General features: G+C 34.1%; 1 protein-coding gene across 12 annotated transcripts in view; it reads left to right on the top strand.

The window, feature by feature from the left end:
* Nucleotides 1-20187, top strand: part of TDRD3 (tudor domain containing 3) — a 169407-nt gene that overhangs the window by 78031 nt on the left and 71189 nt on the right. For all 12 annotated transcript variants that reach the window (XM_077855463.1, XM_077855459.1, XM_077855460.1 and 9 more), the window contains 3 exons: nt 2664-2805; nt 11108-11179; nt 13353-13502. In XM_077855463.1, coding sequence (XP_077711589.1) covers nt 2664-2805; nt 11108-11179; nt 13353-13502 — 364 coding nt within the window. The remainder of the gene's footprint in view (nt 1-2663; nt 2806-11107; nt 11180-13352; nt 13503-20187) is intronic.

The raw sequence follows: 20187 nt of genomic DNA, 5'->3' as shown, positions 1-20187 counted from the left end.
TATGTTGTCTTTTTTTTTTTTTTTTTTTTTTAAATATGCTGCATGCCCACCATGGAGCAGAGTGTGAGGCTTGAACTCAAAATCCTGAGATCAAGACCTGAGCTGAGATCAGGAGTCAGATGCTTAACCAACCCAGGTGTCCCTGTTGCCTTTTAGAAGAATAGAAAGGTTTCTACTTTTGTGGAGAAAGACTCCCTCTCCTCCTTTGGCAAATTCAGTCAGACTCCCTACAAAGGAGTTCACAAATGACTCAAAGACTTGGCATGTAATAGCCCCTTCTCTGATTTTACTGCTGTGTATTTCTCTGAGCTAAATGAAAACACAAGATCGTCTACAAAGGAGGATCCCTTGTGTTGTTCACTGTCTTCTTTTGTTGAGTTTATTGCAGTTTGATGATTGAAAAAAAAAAAAACACTGCTTGCTCATTGACTTATCATTGAAGTAGCATGTCTGCTTTTGTTGCTATAAGAGCAACAGCCTGCAGAACTGTTCTTACATGTGAACATTTGGGAGACTTTTATCTTAGTTGGTGTTTGTCTTAGAAGCAAAGTAAGATTGGTTAGTGGTTATCTTAGAAGCAAAGTAGAATAACTCACTGGAGAGGATACGGCAGGCCCTGGTACGAACTGTGTTGCCTTCAGTGGACACTGCATTTCTCTGTGGTGCTTTTTTCAACATTTCTGTCCTACTTCTCAAGTGGCCTTAACTTTAAACACCTTCTTCTCATTGTTTTTGTGTTTATTTGTCTGGTTATAGCTTTTTAAAAGTTGCATTGAATAGAAAGTAGAGGCACTTTGGGGTGCCAATAAAAGTAGTAATTATATCAAAATATGCTCTCTGAATAAAAGTTAGTTAGGGCCCTGAAGGTGATGTATTAAAAATTATATTAAAATTTTAGTACCTATTTATCCTTTTGTGGGAATAGAACTATCATTTAATTTGGTGAGTGGGACTTTTTATCGATTATCCTAATGAAGTTGTAAGCACATCTTCAAATAACTTGGCAACTTTTTCCTCTTAACCTATTAGGGAGAGGTTTGAGAAAGGTACAGTCATTTTATACGAAATTAGTTTATCATTTGTTTTCAGATTAGCTTTTAGTTTTAAAGTTATATTATCACAACTTAAATGTCCCTGTAATTTGCATGTTTTTAAAGTTCTTTTTTTTTTTAAAGTTCTTATGTAGTTTCTTTTATTGCTAATTTATGTTTCTACATTTTCATTGTTTTTTCTAATTTTACCAATTTGTAAGAAATTGTTGGCTAAAAATGATTTTGAAGAATAAGTTTTATGTAAATGATACAATTCAGTTATTATAGTACTTTCTTTAAAGAGTATAGTATCCTATACTTTATTTTAATCCCTAAATGTTGATATAAAAATCTGGATCTGCTAATTGCCTGAAATTGGGAAAAACTTCACTTAGTGTAACCATATTCAAGTATTGCTGATACTGAAGTCTGATAAATATTGTCCTTAGTTATTTACTACCACAGAGCTTTCTCCTTAAGGGTTAGGTTAGGCAAGGCTATTCATAACCATTTGTTCTGTAAGTTACATGGGATGGCAAAGCTTGGGATCCTCAGAATAGTTTTCACCAGATAATGTCTTACTCTCTATGAGATTTTTGAGACTTTAAAAACAAGTGTATTCTATTTCTTCTTGTTAATAACTGCTTTACAACCATCTTTCTTCAAAATAGACCAATGATATCACCACTTGCACTGATTTTGCTGTTGCATATATCAGCACATGGTGAATATCCTGAGGTTTAAAAATGTGAACAACGTGAAGCCATTTCAGCCTGATTTTCTAATTTGTCCTAAGTGTTTGAGAATATCTTTTCTCCTGTTTAGAGTACTTTATCCCTTGCTGCGTGTGCACAGAGATGGGGCAGGACTCTGTGCTTTTACTTTAGAATAAATCTCAGTAATGAAATGGATTCCTTCCCATGTTTATTTTACCAAACAGTAAGTAGAAGGATAAATATTTTGTCTCTGGTTTTTGTAAAAGGGGTCATAGGTTAATTAACATTTGCCCTAAATCTGATAATATTTAGTTGCCTATAACAGGTTCTTTTAAAATTAATAAACTTTAAAGTAAATAATTCTCTTTTGATCTTTAACCAGATAATTAACAAAAAAGAGCATGGTTCCGTATGGATTATGGTAGCTCAAATAGATATAAAATTTCTAGGATTATTACTGGTCAGATATCTTTTTTTCTGTACTGAAATTTAATTTTGCACATAGAGTATCATTGCCATGCATAGTCAAAGCTCAGAGGAAAACATGACAGATCTTCCATTTGCACAGCATGGCATAGTTGAGAAGGTACTTTTGTATCTCTTATTCTACTTATCTTTAGTACAAATTTGTGAGATATGATTTTTATTGTCCACATTTTTTTTTTTAATGGAGAAACTGAAACTCATTTGTCAGTAAGATAAAATGTGATAGCCTTGTACCTGGTCTTCTGACCTCTTCTGTGGTGATTTATTCACAATATATAGCCAATCTCCTCTGAAAAAACATTTTTTTTTTGTAAGAGTGTGTTTTGAAAAACTTGACTAGATTGAGGACTGAATTCCAGTTGGGGGAGGGAGCTTCAGTGTGTTTTAACTTTTTTTTTTTTTTTTTTTTTCCCCGTTTTCTTTGCTTTAGCCTGAACACACCACCTGGAACTAAAGTGAAGCTCTCAGGCATTGTGGATATAAAAAATGGATTCCTGCTCTTGAATGACTCTAACACCACAGTTCTTGGCGGTGAAGTAGAACATCTTATTGAGAAATGGGAGTTACAGAGAGTAAGTGTAAACTAAGAAAAATGGCTTGAACTTTTAAAAAAACTATATTCCTTTTATTGCATTCTATGTTTTAAGGAAATATTCCCATAATGAACAGTAAAACCAGTCTTTTGTGTCAGAGTTGAATCAAATGGAACACAGTCATCTTTACAGAAAACTACCTACCTTTGTTTAAGTATATTGTTTTGAGCAGATGTCATTTTTCAGTATTTGCTATATTTTATTACATATTTTAAAAAGTAATTCTTTACTGACAAGTTTTCAAAACTCCCAAGACACCAGTTATAAACTGTGTATAATGTATCCGTGTATAATTCTGCAAAAAAATAGTGCTTGTGAACATATGTGAATATATGTCTATTTGTCCTATGTACAACCACACATACATACAACTGAAAGCAATTAGTATGTAGTATAGAATTTCACAATAGCAGAGTTTTTTTTTTTTTTTTAAGATTTTATTTATTTATTCATGAGAGAGAGAGAGAGAGGCAGAGACACAGACAGAGGGAGAAACAGGCTCCATGCAGGGAGCCCGATGTGGGACTTGATCCTAGGACTCCAGGATCAGGCCCTGGGCTGCAGGCAGCACTAAACCACTAAGCCACCCTGGCTGCCCCTAGCAGAGAGATTCTTAACTGCATTTGTCTTCCTAGGCACTTTAGTTTATGCTTTCCCTATTTATGTTGATGATATCTTCATCCTTCTGGTCTATCTAGGTTATCTAGTGATTATGTCTCTAGTTTGTTTCCAACAAGAATTCTGTTGATCCACTGCAGTCAGATCTTATATCAGTTCCTTGCTCTCCAGTTCCATTGCTATTGCTATAGTTTGTCTTTTCTTCTTTTTTAGCTTATTTTTTTATTTTTTGAAGATTTTATTTATTCATGAGAGACACAGAGAGAGAGAGAGAGAGAGAGAGAGAGAGAGGCAGAGACACAGGCAGAGGGAGAAGCAGGTTCCATCCAGGGAGCCTGATGTGGGACTCGATCCCGGGTCTCCAGGATCATGTCCTGGACCGAAGGTGGCGCTAAACCGCTGAGCTGCCCTTATTTTTTAATTTTTAAAAATACTCACAACTTGATTATTTTATTTTATTTTATTTTATTTTTTAAATTTTTTATTTATTTATGATAGTCACAGAGAGAGAGAGGCAGAGACACAGGCAGAGGGAGAAGCAGGCTCCATGCACCGGGAGCCCGACGTGGGATTCGATCCTGGGTCTCCAGGATCGCGCCCTGGGCCAAAGGCAGGCGCTAAACCGCTGCGCCACCCAGGGATCCCTGATTATTTTAGTTTAAGTTTTTTGCATCTCTTTTTTTTTTAATTTTTTTTTTTTAATTTATTTATGATAGTCACAGAGAGAGAGAGAGAGAGAGGCAGAGACACAGGCAGAGGGAGAAGCAGGCTCCATGCACCGGGAGCCCGATGTGGGACTCGATCCCGGGTCTCCAGGATCGCACCCTGGGCCAAAGGCAGGCGCCAAACCGCTGCGCCACCCAGGGATCCCCTTTTTGCATCTCTTATTTGGATTATTGCAGTGACTTTTTCACTGGTCTCTCCAAATTTCCTTTCTTCATCTTCTGATTTATTTTATTTATTTCTTCAAGATTACCTTCCTTCAGCATCACGCAGAACACATCACTGCCTGCTTTTATTTCAAATGCCTTAGTTTGGATTCAAGGCTGTTTACAGTCTAGCCCTAGTTCCAATTTTCCTTTTTAACTTTCTAAATTATTTTGCATGGATTTTGCTCTAGCCAAATCTTTCTTTGATTCTCTATGCTTTCCTCGGTTATACTTTTTTGGGGAAAAAAAAACTTTTCTCAATTTATATCATTCATCTTACTCTTTCTCCTGACACCTGCCAAATTGCCCCCATGCTTTTTGACCCTGGTCAAATGCTTACTTCTTCACCAAGTGAAGTAGTTGCACCTTATGGAATTCTTAGAACATTTTATTTGTATCAAAAAACACATTTATTTTTACCTAGAATTAAAATTATGTTTACTTACATCCTTTAATAGATTATAAGCTTCTTGAGGTTAGAATTGTTTGTGGCTTTGTTTAATTGCATGAATATTTGTTGAACAATCTGTAGGTATTATGCTGGACTCTTCTCATCAGTATACCATGTAATCTTCCTAACAGTATTATGAAAGAGTATTATGTCCATATAGATCAGAAAATGGACTTAAAGAACTGTTAAATAACTTATTTTATGATTAGAGAGCTCTTAGACTTCCCATATCTCTAAAGGAAAGCCTTGATTCTTACATACAAAAAACTTTATAACAATTGATGGTGGAATGAGTGAATTACAAAGCAGATAAAACTAATTACTCTTTGCTAAAATTGATGTTCTTGTGCTACCCTCAAATCTTTCCTATTATCTACAATGAGCCAAGGGAGCCTAGCAATAGAAGCTTTTGCTATTTTATGATACCTTATTCTTTTCTATTGTCCTAGTTTGAAAGTGCCTCTGTTTGGGAGGTAAATAGATAAAGACATTTAGGCACATTTTTATTCCTTAGTACTCATTACTTATGATACTAATGAGCTACATTTAGGTCTGCAGTACTATGCAGTATAAGATAATGTTCCATAACTGCATTGTTTAGTTAAAATGTTATAAAAGCAAGTAATTCAGAAGTGGCTTGATAGTTTTATATAAATAGCCAAGTTTATGAACTCTGAATTTCCCAGAGAAATCTCACCCATTTCATGTAGCTCTTTCTTTTCCCGAGTTAATAAATTGTATTTTTATTATTAGAGATTTTTAAAAATGTGTTAAGATGCAAGTCAGATCTGATCTCAAGTCAGATCAGTACCTTATATTATTTTCCTAACCCCAGCCAAAATTACCTCATTAACTGTAAAGTCAGTTAAACATTCCTAGAAACTTCTTCACCCCTAAAACACACACATACATATTGATTATTAGTAGTTTGATAGTTGTCCTTGTAATGTTTTATTATATCGTTTGCATTTTATTTCCTGAAAGCTGTTAATATTTCTTGTTAGGAGGCAATTAAAATATACATTAAAAAGCATTTAAAAACATCTTAATATGATTATAGTTCTCTTTGGTTTCATGGTTGTTGTTGCTGTTTTGATTTGGTAACCATAGTGATATAGAAACCATGGAGAGTTTAATTACTTAATAAGCCTCTGGCAGGTAGTACACATAGAAGTCAGATGTACACACAGAAACCATAAACCACAGAATTAATTTTGGAAGAGGGCCCTGTTTTGTAAAATAAATAGCGCAAGGGGACATTGGGCAGTATTTAAACTGTGAGCACTTGTTGTAGCACACAGTTTAAATGAATTGGTAATAGGGGATGAAAAGAAGAAAAACTCAAACCTCAGAATGTTTTGTATGTTGGATAAAGACAAGTTCTAGAGAGTTCTGAACCAGATGTAATTTAAGAAGTAATGTAGTTTCTGGAACATTTTAGTGCCCCCTCACCCTGTTCCCATGACAGATTTGTATTTGTATTTTTTTTCTTTGTGTGTGTATGTATGGTAATATATACGTAACATTAAATTTAACATTGTAACCATTTTAAGTGAAAATTTAGTAGCATTAAGTACACTTATATTGTTAACACAATCATCACAGCCATCCATCTCTGGAATTTTTGTGTACCAAAACTTAAATTCTGTACTCCTGAGATAACTTCGCATCTCCCTATAGCCACCCTTAGTCTCTGGCAGTCACCATTCTACTTTCTTGCTCTATGAATTCAACCACTCTAGGTACTTCATATAAGTCTGCCTTATTTCACATAGCATAATGTTTTCAGCGTTCATCCATATTGTAGCATGTGTCAGAACTGCCTGACTTTTAAGACTGAATACTATTCCATTGTGTGTATGTGTGTATATGTGTGTGTGTGTATGTGTGTGTGTGTGTATAGACAGACAGACAGTGTTTTTGTCATTCATCCATTGATGAACATTAGGGTTGATCCTACATTTTGGCTAATTGTGAACAATGCTGTTATGAACATGGTTGTGCAAATACCTGTTCAGTTTTCTGCTTTCAGTTTTTTTTGGGCATATAACCAGAAGTAGAATTGCTAGATCACATGGTTAATTCTATGTTTAATTTTTTGAGTAACTGCCATATTGTTTTCAACAGTGATTGCACCATTTTATTTCCCACCAGCAATGCACAGGAGATCTAATTTCTCTACATCCTTGCCAATCCTTGTTATTTAATTTAATTTTTTATAATAACCGTCTTAACACGTGAAGTGGAATCTCATTGTGGTTTTGATTTGTATTTCCCTAATGATTAGTGATATTTAGTAGCCTTTCATTGGCCATTTGTATATCTTCTTTGGAGAAATGTTTAAGTTCTTTGTCCATTTTTTAACTGGTTTGTTTAGTTTTTTGTCATGAGTTCCTGATATTTTCTGGATATCAATTCTTTATCAGATATAGGATTTACAAATATTTTTCACATTCTGTGGGCTACCTTTTCACTCTGTTGATAATGTCCTTTGATGCATAAGTTTTTAATTTTGATGAAGTTTAATTTCGTTTTGTTTGTTTGTTTTTTGGTTGCCTGTGCTTTTGGTGTCATATATAAGAATTCATTGCTAAATCCAGTGTCCTGAAACTTTGCTTCTGTGTTTTCTTCTAAGAGTTTTATGGGTTTAAATTTAGGTATTTGATCCACTTTAAATTAATGTTTTTTGCATATGATACAATTACAGGTCCAATTTCATTGTTTTGCATGTGGATATCCATTAACCCACTACCATTTCTCTCCTTTCTCCAGTGGTCTTGTCCACTCTCATCAAAAATCATTTGACCATATATGCAAGCAAGGGTTTATTTCTGGGTTCTTTATTTTCTTGTTTCATATGTCTGTCTTTATGCCAGTGCCATACTGTTTTGATTAAAGAAATTTGTAGTAAGTTGTATGATTGAGAAGTGTGAGGCTTTTTCAGGATAGTTATGGCTATTCAGGATCCCTTAAGATTCCATATGTATTTTAGGATAAATTTTTCTATCTCTGCAAAAATAATTCTTGGGATTTTTATAGGAATTGCATTGAATCTCTAGACCACATTGAATAGTATTGACATCTTTTTTAAAAATTTTATTTAAATTCAATTAATTAACATATGATATATTATTGATTTCAGAGGTAGAGGTCAGTGATTCACCAGTCTTATAGAACACCCAGTGCTCATTACATCATGTGCCCTCCTTAATGCTCAGCACCCAGTTACCCCATCCCCCCCACTGCCCTCCCCTCCAGCAACCCTCAGTTTGTTTCCTGTGATTGAGTCTCTTATGTTTAAAATGAGTATTAACATCTTAACAGTATTAATTCTTTGAATTAATGACCATGAGATATCTTTACATTTATTGGTATCATCTTTAATTTCTTTTAGCAATTTTTTATGACTTTCAGTCTCTTTACTCAAATATCCCCAAGTATTTTATTCTTTTTGATGCTATTATAAATGGAAGCTTACACCTTGCAGTTGTTTTTTGCTCATTCTGGTTCTCAGCAGTGAGGTCAGGAATTCATCTATTGGTTTCTGGAGTCTGTCTTCTCTACGGGTCCCTCTTTTACAAAACTCTGCCCTACAACTTTCAGTTGCTTCAGCCTGCCTGAACTATGAAATTGATATTCTCAAATTGGTTCCTTGTGCTCCCTGCCTGCATCATGCTTCTGAGCAGTAATTCAGAGCTCCATCTGTTTTATATTTTTTTTTCTCTTTGAGGGATTATAGGCCTGCACTACTTACTCTCCTATGTCTTAAAACGGTTGTTTCTTATATGCTGCCCAGATTCTTATTTGTTTATAGAGGTAGATAAAGTCTGACTTTTATATATTCATCAGGATGAGAAGTAGAAACTCTGTGTTTTAAATCATATAATATGTATTGAGAGATGGTATTATTCGTAGCTTATGTGAGCTTTTTAAGGAAGTTAGAGAATAAATTGAAATGATTGATTTTGAATAATCCTTTTCTTATATCTAAAGTGAACCTGAGGAAAGGACCCCTAGATAACTCTAGGCATTTGCTGTTTTTGTTTTAAATAGGTTAACATCTTAACTGTAGCTTGTATAGAAATCTGACATTCCTATACAGTTTAAATTATTCTTTGCTTAATCAACTGAGTAGTATTGCTGCCTTTAGTCTTAGCATTCTTTTTTTTTTTTTTAAGATTTATTTATTTGAGAGAGAGAGAGAGAGCATGAGAGAGTGAGCAGGGGGTGGGGGAGGTAGAGAGAGAGAGAATCTCAAACAGACTCCCTGCTGAGCACAGAGCCTGATGCAGAGCTCAACCTCATGACCCTGAAATCTTGACCTAATCCAAAATCAAGAGTCGGATGTTTAACCAACTGTATCACTCAGGCACTTGTAGTCTTAGCATTCTTTATATAAGTTATCTAAAATGTGTAGTATTCTTTACATAATCGAGAACTCCAAGAATATGTTTGAAAAGTGCACATGATTTTTTAAAACTTCTTTCCACCCACTATTTAACAGCATATTTTAAGCATAATATTTTCTAATGATAATTATTAGGGATACACAAAAAAATTTTAAGGTGAAAAGATGTATTAAATGACAACTAGTACTTAATAGACATGTTAACATCTCAAAAATGAAACAAATAGGAGGAGTAGATGACTGAAAGAAGTCCTTCAGAAGATTTCTTATGATGCTTTTGAAGGACTTTATGACGTGAGAAATTATTTTGCTGGGAGGAAACTTTTTTTCCATTTTTATAATATGTTGTTATCTCTCTAGTCTTCAATATAAGAGGAAAAAAGGAAACTAAAATTAGTAGGGTTTGAAAGCTTAACTTTATTAAAGAGCAAGGGGTTGAATAGTTCTTCAAGGTATAATTGGTTTGAAAAACAAGACTTTATTGAGGAAATTTTACTGTAATTAAAAGTAACCTCCAAATCATGAACTATAATAATATGACCTCTTTAAATAATTAGAAATCACTTTTATCATAAGTATCCCTATGAACTGTTGCTAGTCACAACATTTTGACACCAAATGTGTGGGATTTACACACCAAGCAATTCTCTCCTTCTCTATAGACACCAAGTGGATGTCCTAAAATTTAATTCACTTCTGACACTACCCAGAGTTAGTACAGACCCGGCAGCTTAAGGACTCAGTCTCACAAGACTGCTCTCCCACTTCAGATGCCAGTGCATATAGTGGGCCTTCCAGGTTACCTATTGTCTCTCCAATGTGGTTACAAACTGGGGATTCCCATGACCCCCTGCTCAAGTTTAATAATTTGCTATCATGGCTCACAGAATTCAGGGAAACACTTTACTTACTATTACAGGTTTATGATAAAGGATGTTCTAAAAGATACAAATGAACAGCCAGATGAAGAAATACAAGATCTAGAAGGGTCCCACGCACAGGAGCTTCTGTCCCTGTAGAATTGGGAGTGCTCTGCCCTCGCAGCACACGGATATGCTCACCAACCTGGAAGTTCCCAGAACCTCATTGTTACGCGTTTCATGGAGGCTCATTATATGCATATGATTGACCAAACCATTGGACATTGGTGATTAGTTCAGTCTCCTCCACTTTCTGATCACATTATTGGTGCCTCTGGCAGCTAGCCCCATCCTGGAGCTATCTGGGGGCCCATTAATAGTCTCCTCATTAGCATAAACTCAGGTATTGTCAAAGAAGCATATTATGAATAACAGAAGATGCTCCTCTTACCCCTATCTCTCAGGATATTCCAAGGTTTTTAGGAGCTCTGTTCCAGGAACTGGGGAAGAAGGCCAAAAAAAAAAAAAAAAAAAAAAAAATATATATATATATATATATATATATATATATATATATATATATATTATCACAAGGTCACAAGTATGTTTTTGGTTAATAGATTTTATGTCTAAAAATTTATTTTGAAGATAATTTCCAGGTAATATTTGTCTGTCAGATTATAGTTTTAATATACTTTAAAGTGAAATTCTTATTAACAATGCTTATTGTCTGGATTTACTCCTTGTTGAGGAAGCATTTTGTTTTGTTTTTAACTATTTTCTCTTTATGGGAGAAGGTTGATAAGTACTTCTGAAAATTGTATGTGAATGTGTAGTTTAGTATGGGAAGGTGGGGAGAGAACCTTTGCCTAATTACATGAAGTGTATTATGTAGTTTGAAATAATCTATAGAAGGCTTTTTTTTTTCCTGTTCCATGTAACCTACAAAAGTAAGTGGATTCCTGGTACATTGTAAATTGTATAATTTCTGTTTCATGACTCGCTTTTCTCACAGAGCTTGTCAAAACACAATAGAAGTAATATTGGAACTGAAGGTGGACCACCTCCTTTTGTGCCTTTTGGACAGGTAATGACTTTCATGTTGGCAAATGAATTTTAATCAGCAAAAAATTGTTTTTCATTTGTATTCAAACAGTGTTTAGTTTTGTGCAGAACTATTCATTTAGAGGTCATGGGTGTTATGTGGAAATACATTAAATACAGAAATTTAATAGTTGTGGAGTTTTTTCTTTAATTAAAATATTGGTGTAGATTCTTTTCTCAAGAACTCTTAACACAAAGATTGAAACAATTAAGAGGCGCACCTGAAGAGCAACTTAATAATGAATTAAGATAGGATGGGGAGAGGCCTTTTTCTTTTAAGAGAGAGAAAAATTCGAAAGTAAGAAGACAAATGTATGTTCTAATTTCCTACTTTGTCAGTAAAAACAAAAGAGGGAGAGAGAAAATAAAAGTATCAACAGAAGGTTGAGACATAAAGGTGAGAACACAGAGGCAGGGAGGGGCATCACTGCACTCCAGTAGGGCCTGCTGTCCCAGCTGTCCTCTCTTGGATTCTGTTGTTCTCTCTTGATCCAAATACCCATCTCAGTCAAGAGCTTAATTTAATTTCTATTTGGTATTTATTTTTTAAACCACAGCAGCTCTGATCCTTCTTTCATAAAAGCTAAAAGTATTCTACTTCCTATTTTTAATCCTCCCTCTGCAAAATGTTACACTGAGGTAATTCCTTGGCTGGTGAGTATCTTGGGTCTTCCTGATTGTACTCAGCATCAAATTGTGTTTACAACAGTCTCCTGCAGCCTTTCCCTACTTTATCCCTGCTGAGTCTGAGAATAATCCCTGTGACAGCTTTCTCTTTGCTTCATGATGGCACCAGCATTTAGCTGTCGGTAATCTTTTTTGTGTTTGCTCTTTATTTTTCTTTGAGAATGGTAGCTCAGAACGAAGATGACTTAGGGATACAAGTGGGAAACAGAAATCTATAGCATAACAGCTTTTTAAAAAAATTTTGGTGATAAAAAGATATCTAGTTGATCAGCAGATAAATGGGTAGAATCAGTTGACACATACTTTTCAAAAATATTTTTGTAGGGTTACTCAAAATTAAAAGTCATTCTTGCATCATGTCTGTTTTGAAAATACTTTAAAAATATGTTGATTTTACCATGCTTTGGAGCAAGACACAGTCAAGATGAGAGGAGGCATGATGCCCTAGAGTCTGATCCATGTTGATACTGTCTCTCTTCTATCAAAGTCATAATGAACCTTCAGAATGGAAACAGAGCATAAACAGTCTAATAATTTGCATTTGAATCTAATAAATCTATGTTTGCAAGAATTTGCTTTCTTCTTAAACATATTGCTGATAAAATTTCATGAATTGCTCAGACTTATAATCTAATTACTTTCAAGAGTCCATTCTGAAAAATTCTTTCCATGTTTATCGTAGCCTTGTACATGGGTTAAAGATAGATTATGCAGAATGTGTTCTGGTATCGACAGGATATATTTACATTGCCAAAAATCTGTATTTATGTAACATATTTGTTTGAGAGCATGTTTTTCTTTTTTATTAGTAAGTTGAGACAAGGTTCATTTTGTAGGATTTTTACTGCTAGGATTGGGAGGGAGAGCAGAATTCAGGGCTTATTTTTCAGCAGTGATAACTTTCTTAATTTGTCTTCTGAAACTAAAAATCGAAAACTTTGTAGCCTGATTGAGAGAGCAGATATGTGTTTAGTTTTTGGTTTATAAATTCAGAGAGAGCTCTTTATATTTAAAATAACCATATTCCTTAACCCTCACAAACATATTGTGGCATAATATGGAAATCAAACTCTTAATAAGAAACTAAACTTATTCTGCCCCCTCAAAAGAAACTAAACTTATATTCTCTTGTACAATAATATAGATTGTTTGAAATGTAAGATTATTTCAAGTCATTATCCTAAAAAAGCAATTTAAATCTCTTGGTTTATTGTATGTTTTAAATATGTGTCCTATTTTAGATGGCCATTTTTATGTAGCTTTACATTTTATTTTATTTACAGTTATATTGACTTAAAAGTTACTTTAATTAATTTTCTACTTTATTTTTAAATCTTTCAGAAAAAAATATATTTTTATGAGTTCTCAGTTGTGACACAAACATTTCTTTTGAGGTATTATTTTCTTATGAAAAACTTGAATCTCTTTTGGAAATACTGAAATGTTTTATTTTTATTTATTATTACCAGAAGTGCATATCCCACGTCCAAGTGGATAGTAGAGAACTTGACCGAAGAAAGACATTGCAAGTTACGATGCCTGCCAAACAAACAAATGATAATGATGAATTTGAAAAGCAAAGGACTGCTGCTATTGCGGAAGTTGCAAAGAGCAAAGAAGTAACAAACTAAATCATTATAAATTTCTCTTATTTCTTATCAGTATGTTCTATTTAGGTTACTCATAATCATTATTGTCTTTTTATAGAAGGTAACTTTGACATTCTTCTTGCATATTTCATCAGTAGAAATGCCATGGTAACTTATGGAGTCTTAAGCTTACACATTTTGCTCATACATTCTTTTTCTTAATCTCCTTGACAATTCTTTTTTCTTTTTGTAATTTATCTGTGAGAGAGCGAGTGAGTGAAAGAGAGAGCATGAACGGGGGAGGAGCTAAGGGAGAGGGAGAAGCAGACTTCCTGCTGAGCAGGGAACCCAATCCGAGACTCCATTCTGGGACTCTAGGATCATGACCTGAGTGAGCCAAGGCAGATGCTTAACTGAGCCACTCTAGTGCCCTCTCTTTGACAATTCTTGCTAACAAACTACCCTTTTCTCCTTCTTCCTTTTCTTCTTAATAGAGTGGCAACTGAACATGACACTTTGCATTATGGCAGAATTAGTTTTGTTAGTTGGGCTAAATGCCACTTCTGAGGAGTGCAGGTAAAAATCAGAGGATAAATCAATGGTTCAAGGATTAACATTTTTGTTAGTTTTCATTCTTCAACCTACTAAGTAAAAAATAATTTTTTCTTTGGATCATATATATTTATATACACATGTAATCCATCATGTTCTATTAACAGCCAAATGGTTTTCTTTTCATTATTTAAGCTTTCCTGCTTATTTGAAATAGGTGTTTTTTCTAGTTATTTATTGATTTTAGACTTTGATAAGATATTTTAGTTCATTAATTAGTTGCTTAGACAGACTTTTCTTAATCAGTGAGATTGAAATACTTTCCTTTATTCATTAGAAGCTTAGCTAGCAACTACTTTCCTATTTAAATTTGAAGTATAAGTAAGAGACTTATTGCATTTTGATTGTTCTTCCTGCAGTGTTTTTCTATTATCAATCTAATGTAGGGCCCAAGAGCACAAGTTCTGGAATCAGACATCCTGGAAGCATATCCTGCTGACAACTTTGCATTGTTTACTTAGTGTTTTATGCCTTATTTTTTTTCATTGATGAAAGGGAATAATAATGGTACCCACTTCATATGGTTGCTGTGAGAATTAAATCAATAATCTTTAAAACATTTAGAACCCTGTATGACACAGATCAAATCTTCCTTCAACTAAGAGCACTCAATAAATGTAACTATTGGTATTCTTTAGTATTTCCTATGTTCTAAGGTACATTTTTTAAAAATAATTTTTAATGTTTTTGAAATTAATATATTTTGCATAGTTCACATAAAATATATTTCTTCTTTCCCAAAAAGCTATTAAAATTATGAAGTTTAAAAAGAGTATATTGAGTATATGTCAATTCCTTAATGATTATAGGAAAGTGGTTCCTTTGATGTACATTTTTCTCACACAAACTTTCCTCCCAAAATTTTGTTTGATGTGGTTATAGCTATTTGTTAGAATATAGTTATATTGTAATATGCTTCATTTTTTAAAGTCATAATTGATCACATTATATTTTACATAATATTTGATAAGTAAAGAATCCTAGTTTCTGAAGAAGCTTAAAACTTCCCAATTTATATATGAGGGAACTGATGTTGGTTCGAAACTAACTGAACTTGCCTAGTGTACTCAGTGGCAAATCTAGGACTAAACCTATATGCATTATAGTAGATTATCCCTGTATCTATGTAGATTATCCCTGTATCTATATGTTTCTCTATAGAGATAAGTACACCTACATACACACACACAGATATTTATGTATTTATGTATTTATTTATAGATTTTATTAATTTATTCATGAGGGACAGAGAGAGAGAGAGAGAGACAGACACAGGCAAAAGGAGAAGCAGGCTCCATGTAGGGAGCCCGATGCGGGACTCGATCCCGAGAGTCTAGGACCACACCCTGGGCTGACGGCGGCACTAAACCGCAGAGCCACGCGGGCTGCCTAGATTTATATTTAATCTAAATGTCTGAACAGCCAAATCATATAACACTGTAATTATACTGAAGAGATGTTTTATGATTATCCATATAAACAATGTGGATTTAGTAGAGTCTACTGTACATGATCAAGCCATGATTTTTGTTTATTTTTTTCCTTTATTCAGCAAATATCTTTTGAAAATCTATATGCTAGGAAGTGTGGATTTTTTTATTTTTTATTTTTGAGAGAGAGAGTGAGTGTGAAGGGGCAGGGAGGGGCAGAGGGAGAGAGAGAGAATTTTAAGCAGGCTCCACACCCCATGCAGAGTCCAACACAGGACTCTATCTCATGACCCTGAGATCATGAATTGAGCCAAAATCAAGAGTTGGATGCTTAACCAACTGAGCCACTCAGGACCCTCCTAGGAAGTGTTTTAAATGCTTAGGTTAAATCAGTGAACAAAATAGATGAAAGACCTCTGCCCTTATCAATCTTATATTTTAGTAAAGGAGACAGACTGTTAGCACACTAAGTTATGTGGTAGGTTAGATGTTGGTAAGTGCTATTAGAAGAAAAAATGTAGAGTAGGTTGGAGAGTTGGGAATGCCAGTTGGGGATGGGGTGCATTTTTAAATAGGATGGTTAAGATACAGGTATCTCCCCCAAAATTCATTACAATTCTATAGAAAATAGGACTTAGAAATGCTGTACTGTTAGACAAAATTAAGTCCTTTCTTTGCATTAAAAACCAAAATAAAAACTCTGGAATGTAACTAATTAACAAAGTTTTTTCTCATAACTTATGTTTCTTTTATACTTAATATGCCCAAAGACTTTGGCAAAATTCATCTATTGATTATTCCTATAGAGTATGTTTTAAGAAGCCCATGTAGACATACTGGATTTATACTTAGAAATTCCCCACTTCCTGCGCAGTATCTGTTTCTGTCCTTCCAAATGATAAAGTGAAAATAGTTTACCTTTAGCAGTGTTACTAATAATAAAGTTTGTTTTTTTAGAGGTTATGCTTTTTACTCAGAAGATAGTGTTGGTGACTAGATTAGAATGTACAGATGGGTTGTGTGGTCCAAGTAATATGAATAGATATGTATACATGGTTCAATATTTGGATCTGTGTATTTGATTTTGTACTTTAAATGTGACAAATAAACCTTTTGGGAGAAAATAAATAGGATGGTCAGAAATTGACTATTCTTTTAAATTTTGTGTAGTTTACATCCTAGTAAGGACACTAAGTAATATAAACATGCTAAATAAGTAAGTTGCAGATTTCAGTTTTAAATATTGTAATTTGATTAGGTCTCAGGATGATGAGATTTGAGCCAAGACTTGAAGGAGGTAAGAGAATTAGCTATATGGTTATGTGAGAAGAAAAAGCCTTTGCAAAGGTTCAACAGCAGGAGTATATGTTCAAGAAATAGGAAAGTAGTCAGTGGAAGCAGAGAGAACAAAGGGACAAGAAGTAGAATATAAAGTCGAGTGATAATGGAGGTTGGAGGTCAGTGTATGTAGGGCTCTGTAAGCCATGTTAAAAACACTGACCTTCATTGAGAGAGAAATGAGAGTCTTTAAAGGGTTTTCAGCACAGCAGTAACATCAACTTTAAAAGGCTAATTCTGGCTGCTAGGTTCAGAGTAGATTTTAGAGCAGAAAATTGAGTCAGATGAGCTAGAAAATTGTTAAAGTAAGCCGAGGAGGGAAAAATAATGGTATCTTGGATAAAGATGGCACCTGTCTAAGTGGTGCCAAGTAGTCAGATTCTGGAATTTTCAAAGTAGAGCTGTCACCATTTCTGAGATACCAAATGTGGTACATGAGAAGAGGTGTCATGAATGATTCCAAGGGTTTTGCCCTGAGAAGTTGGCAGGTTAGAGTTGCTCATTTTGAATTGGGGAAGACTATAGTGGAATGGATTTGAGAGTAAAGATTTGATATTCTGTTTTGAACATATTAATGTTGAAGTGTGCCTGTTAGACATCCATGTGGCTTCATAGGCAGTGAGACAGAAGAGTGTAATTTAAAAAGTGAGCTTTGGAAGAGATACACATTTGGAAGTAGTAGATATATGAATGCCCTTTGAAAATCATGAAGCTAAATGAGATCATCAAATGAGTGCTGAAGAGAAGAGAAAATGGGGGCAACAAATGAACCCTGTTGTACTAGAGGTTGGATGAAAAAGGTTGAACCAGACAAGGTGCAACCAGGAAGTTAGTGTCAAAACAAGAGAATGCAGAAATTGCATCTTGGAGGAAGGAGTATTGTACTTGTCAAAAGCTGCTGAAAGATCATGTAAGATGTGGTATGAGACATAATGTAGAGTTGGGGAATTCATTTCCTTTAGATTCCTCTAGATATTCATGTGGATGGTAAAATATACAGTGTTAAGAGAAAGTAAGTATGCAGATATCAGTGGTTGGGTTGATGTGGTGAAAATCTATGCAAGTTCTGTAATGATTATTTCAGTTTTTTTCAGTGAGGAAGTCAGCAAGGTCAACGGTGACATGGAGAAGATGTTGGAGGTTTGAGGAGTAAGAGGAATATGTAAAATAGTGGTCTAGAAAATTGGAAGGGTGGATGGGGTAAGGAAATAAAGTGAGGTTGCTATGGAGCATTAGGGACCCACTTGAGTTTCTTTTCATGATGATTTCACAGTAAATTGTACAGTACGGACAAGATGGTGTCACTCATAAAGGACACCATTTACTTTATGGGTAATGTTTAAGTTGTGTTGTTTCTAGCTATTTATGTTTAGTGAGTGGCAACTTTTAAAACAGTGAAAAGCAATTCTGAAAATTTATTTATCTTATTGTTTAATCCATAAAAATGGAAAAAGAAAATAAGAAAGAAAAGCATCCAGAAGATGGGACTGTTTTACTAGTACCAAAAGAAAAAGTACTTTTGGAGTTATAGAATTTAAATTCCAGAAATATATTTAATTTGGAACACATCAGTGTCCAAGTTCTCAGGTAATTATGTTTTAATATATTCAGTGAAACAGTTAATGTTGCCATGGGTTCTGAGTGTTTACCATGTGCCAGTTACTAAATTGATCACTTTGTGTTATTGATGTCATTTCATTCTTACAACATCCCAATGAAGTAGGTTTTCTCATCCCTGTTTTAAGAATGAGAAAGCTGTCTTACAGGAGATGGAAGTAACTTGCTGAAGGCAGGAACTAGTAAGTGGCTGAGCAAAGATTTAGTCCCAGTCTTGTAAAGTTCCAAAGCCTATGTTCTTAACTATACTCCACTATATCCCAGTCTAATAAACTTTATGTCACAATAATATGAACTCCCATTTTTCTTTATGGTTTTATAAGTGATGACTGTCAAGACATTCCAAATCTATTGCATAAACCAAAAATTGAATGAATCTAAAAATGCAACTTTGGTCTTTGAAGATGTAGTTTTAATTTTGATTTAAATAAAATATAAATATTGTGGTGTATCAACTACCTAATCAATATTTAATGTATTGTCTGGTTAATGCTTATATCATTTTTCTATTTCTTTATATTTTCATCTGATTCAAAATAATTTCCCAGTGTTATATAAATTTATATCTAGAATGTTTTCTTACTGTCATAATTTCAAAACACATGTAAAACTGTTATTATCACTAATAAAAAAGCAAGTCTTGACTTCTTTCTCTTTTATTAGATCTACTAGAACTATAAGGATATTGCATAACCAGGTGTTTAATTTGATATTGTACAAGTAACAGCAGTGGGCTGCTTTTCAGTCATGAATTTATATCTTTCCAAACTAACATTTTTACATTCTAGTCTTTCCACAATAGTTTTAATAAAAGTAAGATCAAATCAGATTTTCAAATGTGATTAAACATAACTATTCAAATAAATCAGGCAAAATAAGAAACACAGACTTTAAAGTTTTTATATATAGTTGGTAAGATAGCATATTATATAATTAATGTAAATAATAAGTTAGTAAGGAGCATTTTAATCTAGTGTTAAAATTAATATGATTTGTTTACTTTTTAAGATCATATAATCAGGAGCATCCCAGGATGCCTGAGTGGCTCAGTGGTTGAGCGGCTGCATTCAACTCAGTGCATGATCCCAGGGTCCTGGGATCCAGTTCCACATTGGGTTCCCCACAGGGAACCTGTTTCTCCCTCTGCCTATGTCTCTGCCTCTCTGTGTCTCTCATGAATAAATAAATGAAATCTTAAAGAAAAAAATCAGGAGAACCTGGGTGGCTCAGTTGGTTAAGCACCTGACTTTGGCTCAGGTCATGATTTCAGGATCCTGGGAGGAGCCCTAATTCCAGCTTCCTGCTTAGCGGAGCTTCTGCTTGTCTCTCTGTCCCTCCCACTCCTGGTGACTTGCTTTCAGTTTCTCTCTCTCTCTGTTTCATAAATGAATGAATGAATGAATAAATATTTTTTTAAACCTTATTACTGGATCATGAGCATAATGTAATCAATTCCTAGACATGTTTAGTACCTGCTAAAGGTAGACCTGCTTTATAGCTGGTTATATAACCCAGGTCTCATGATATCAGTAAAGTATGGTATCCTAGAATTATTTTAACACCTGATCCATGATACTGGTACTATTTTATTTTCTTCTATATTGTTGTCTGTTTAAGTTTATTTTGATGATTAAAAAGAAGAGATTATGGCTAGTAGATATTTGTTTAAAAATAATTAGTTAATATTCAATTCTTCTCATGTAAAACATAATTAAGAT

Source organism: Canis aureus, chromosome 17 (assembly GCF_053574225.1).
Source record: "Canis aureus isolate CA01 chromosome 17, VMU_Caureus_v.1.0, whole genome shotgun sequence".
In the NCBI taxonomy this organism is placed as follows: Eukaryota; Metazoa; Chordata; class Mammalia; order Carnivora; family Canidae; genus Canis; species Canis aureus.
Note: the sequence above shows the minus strand (reverse complement) of the source record. Positions and strands in the feature narration are given on the sequence as shown.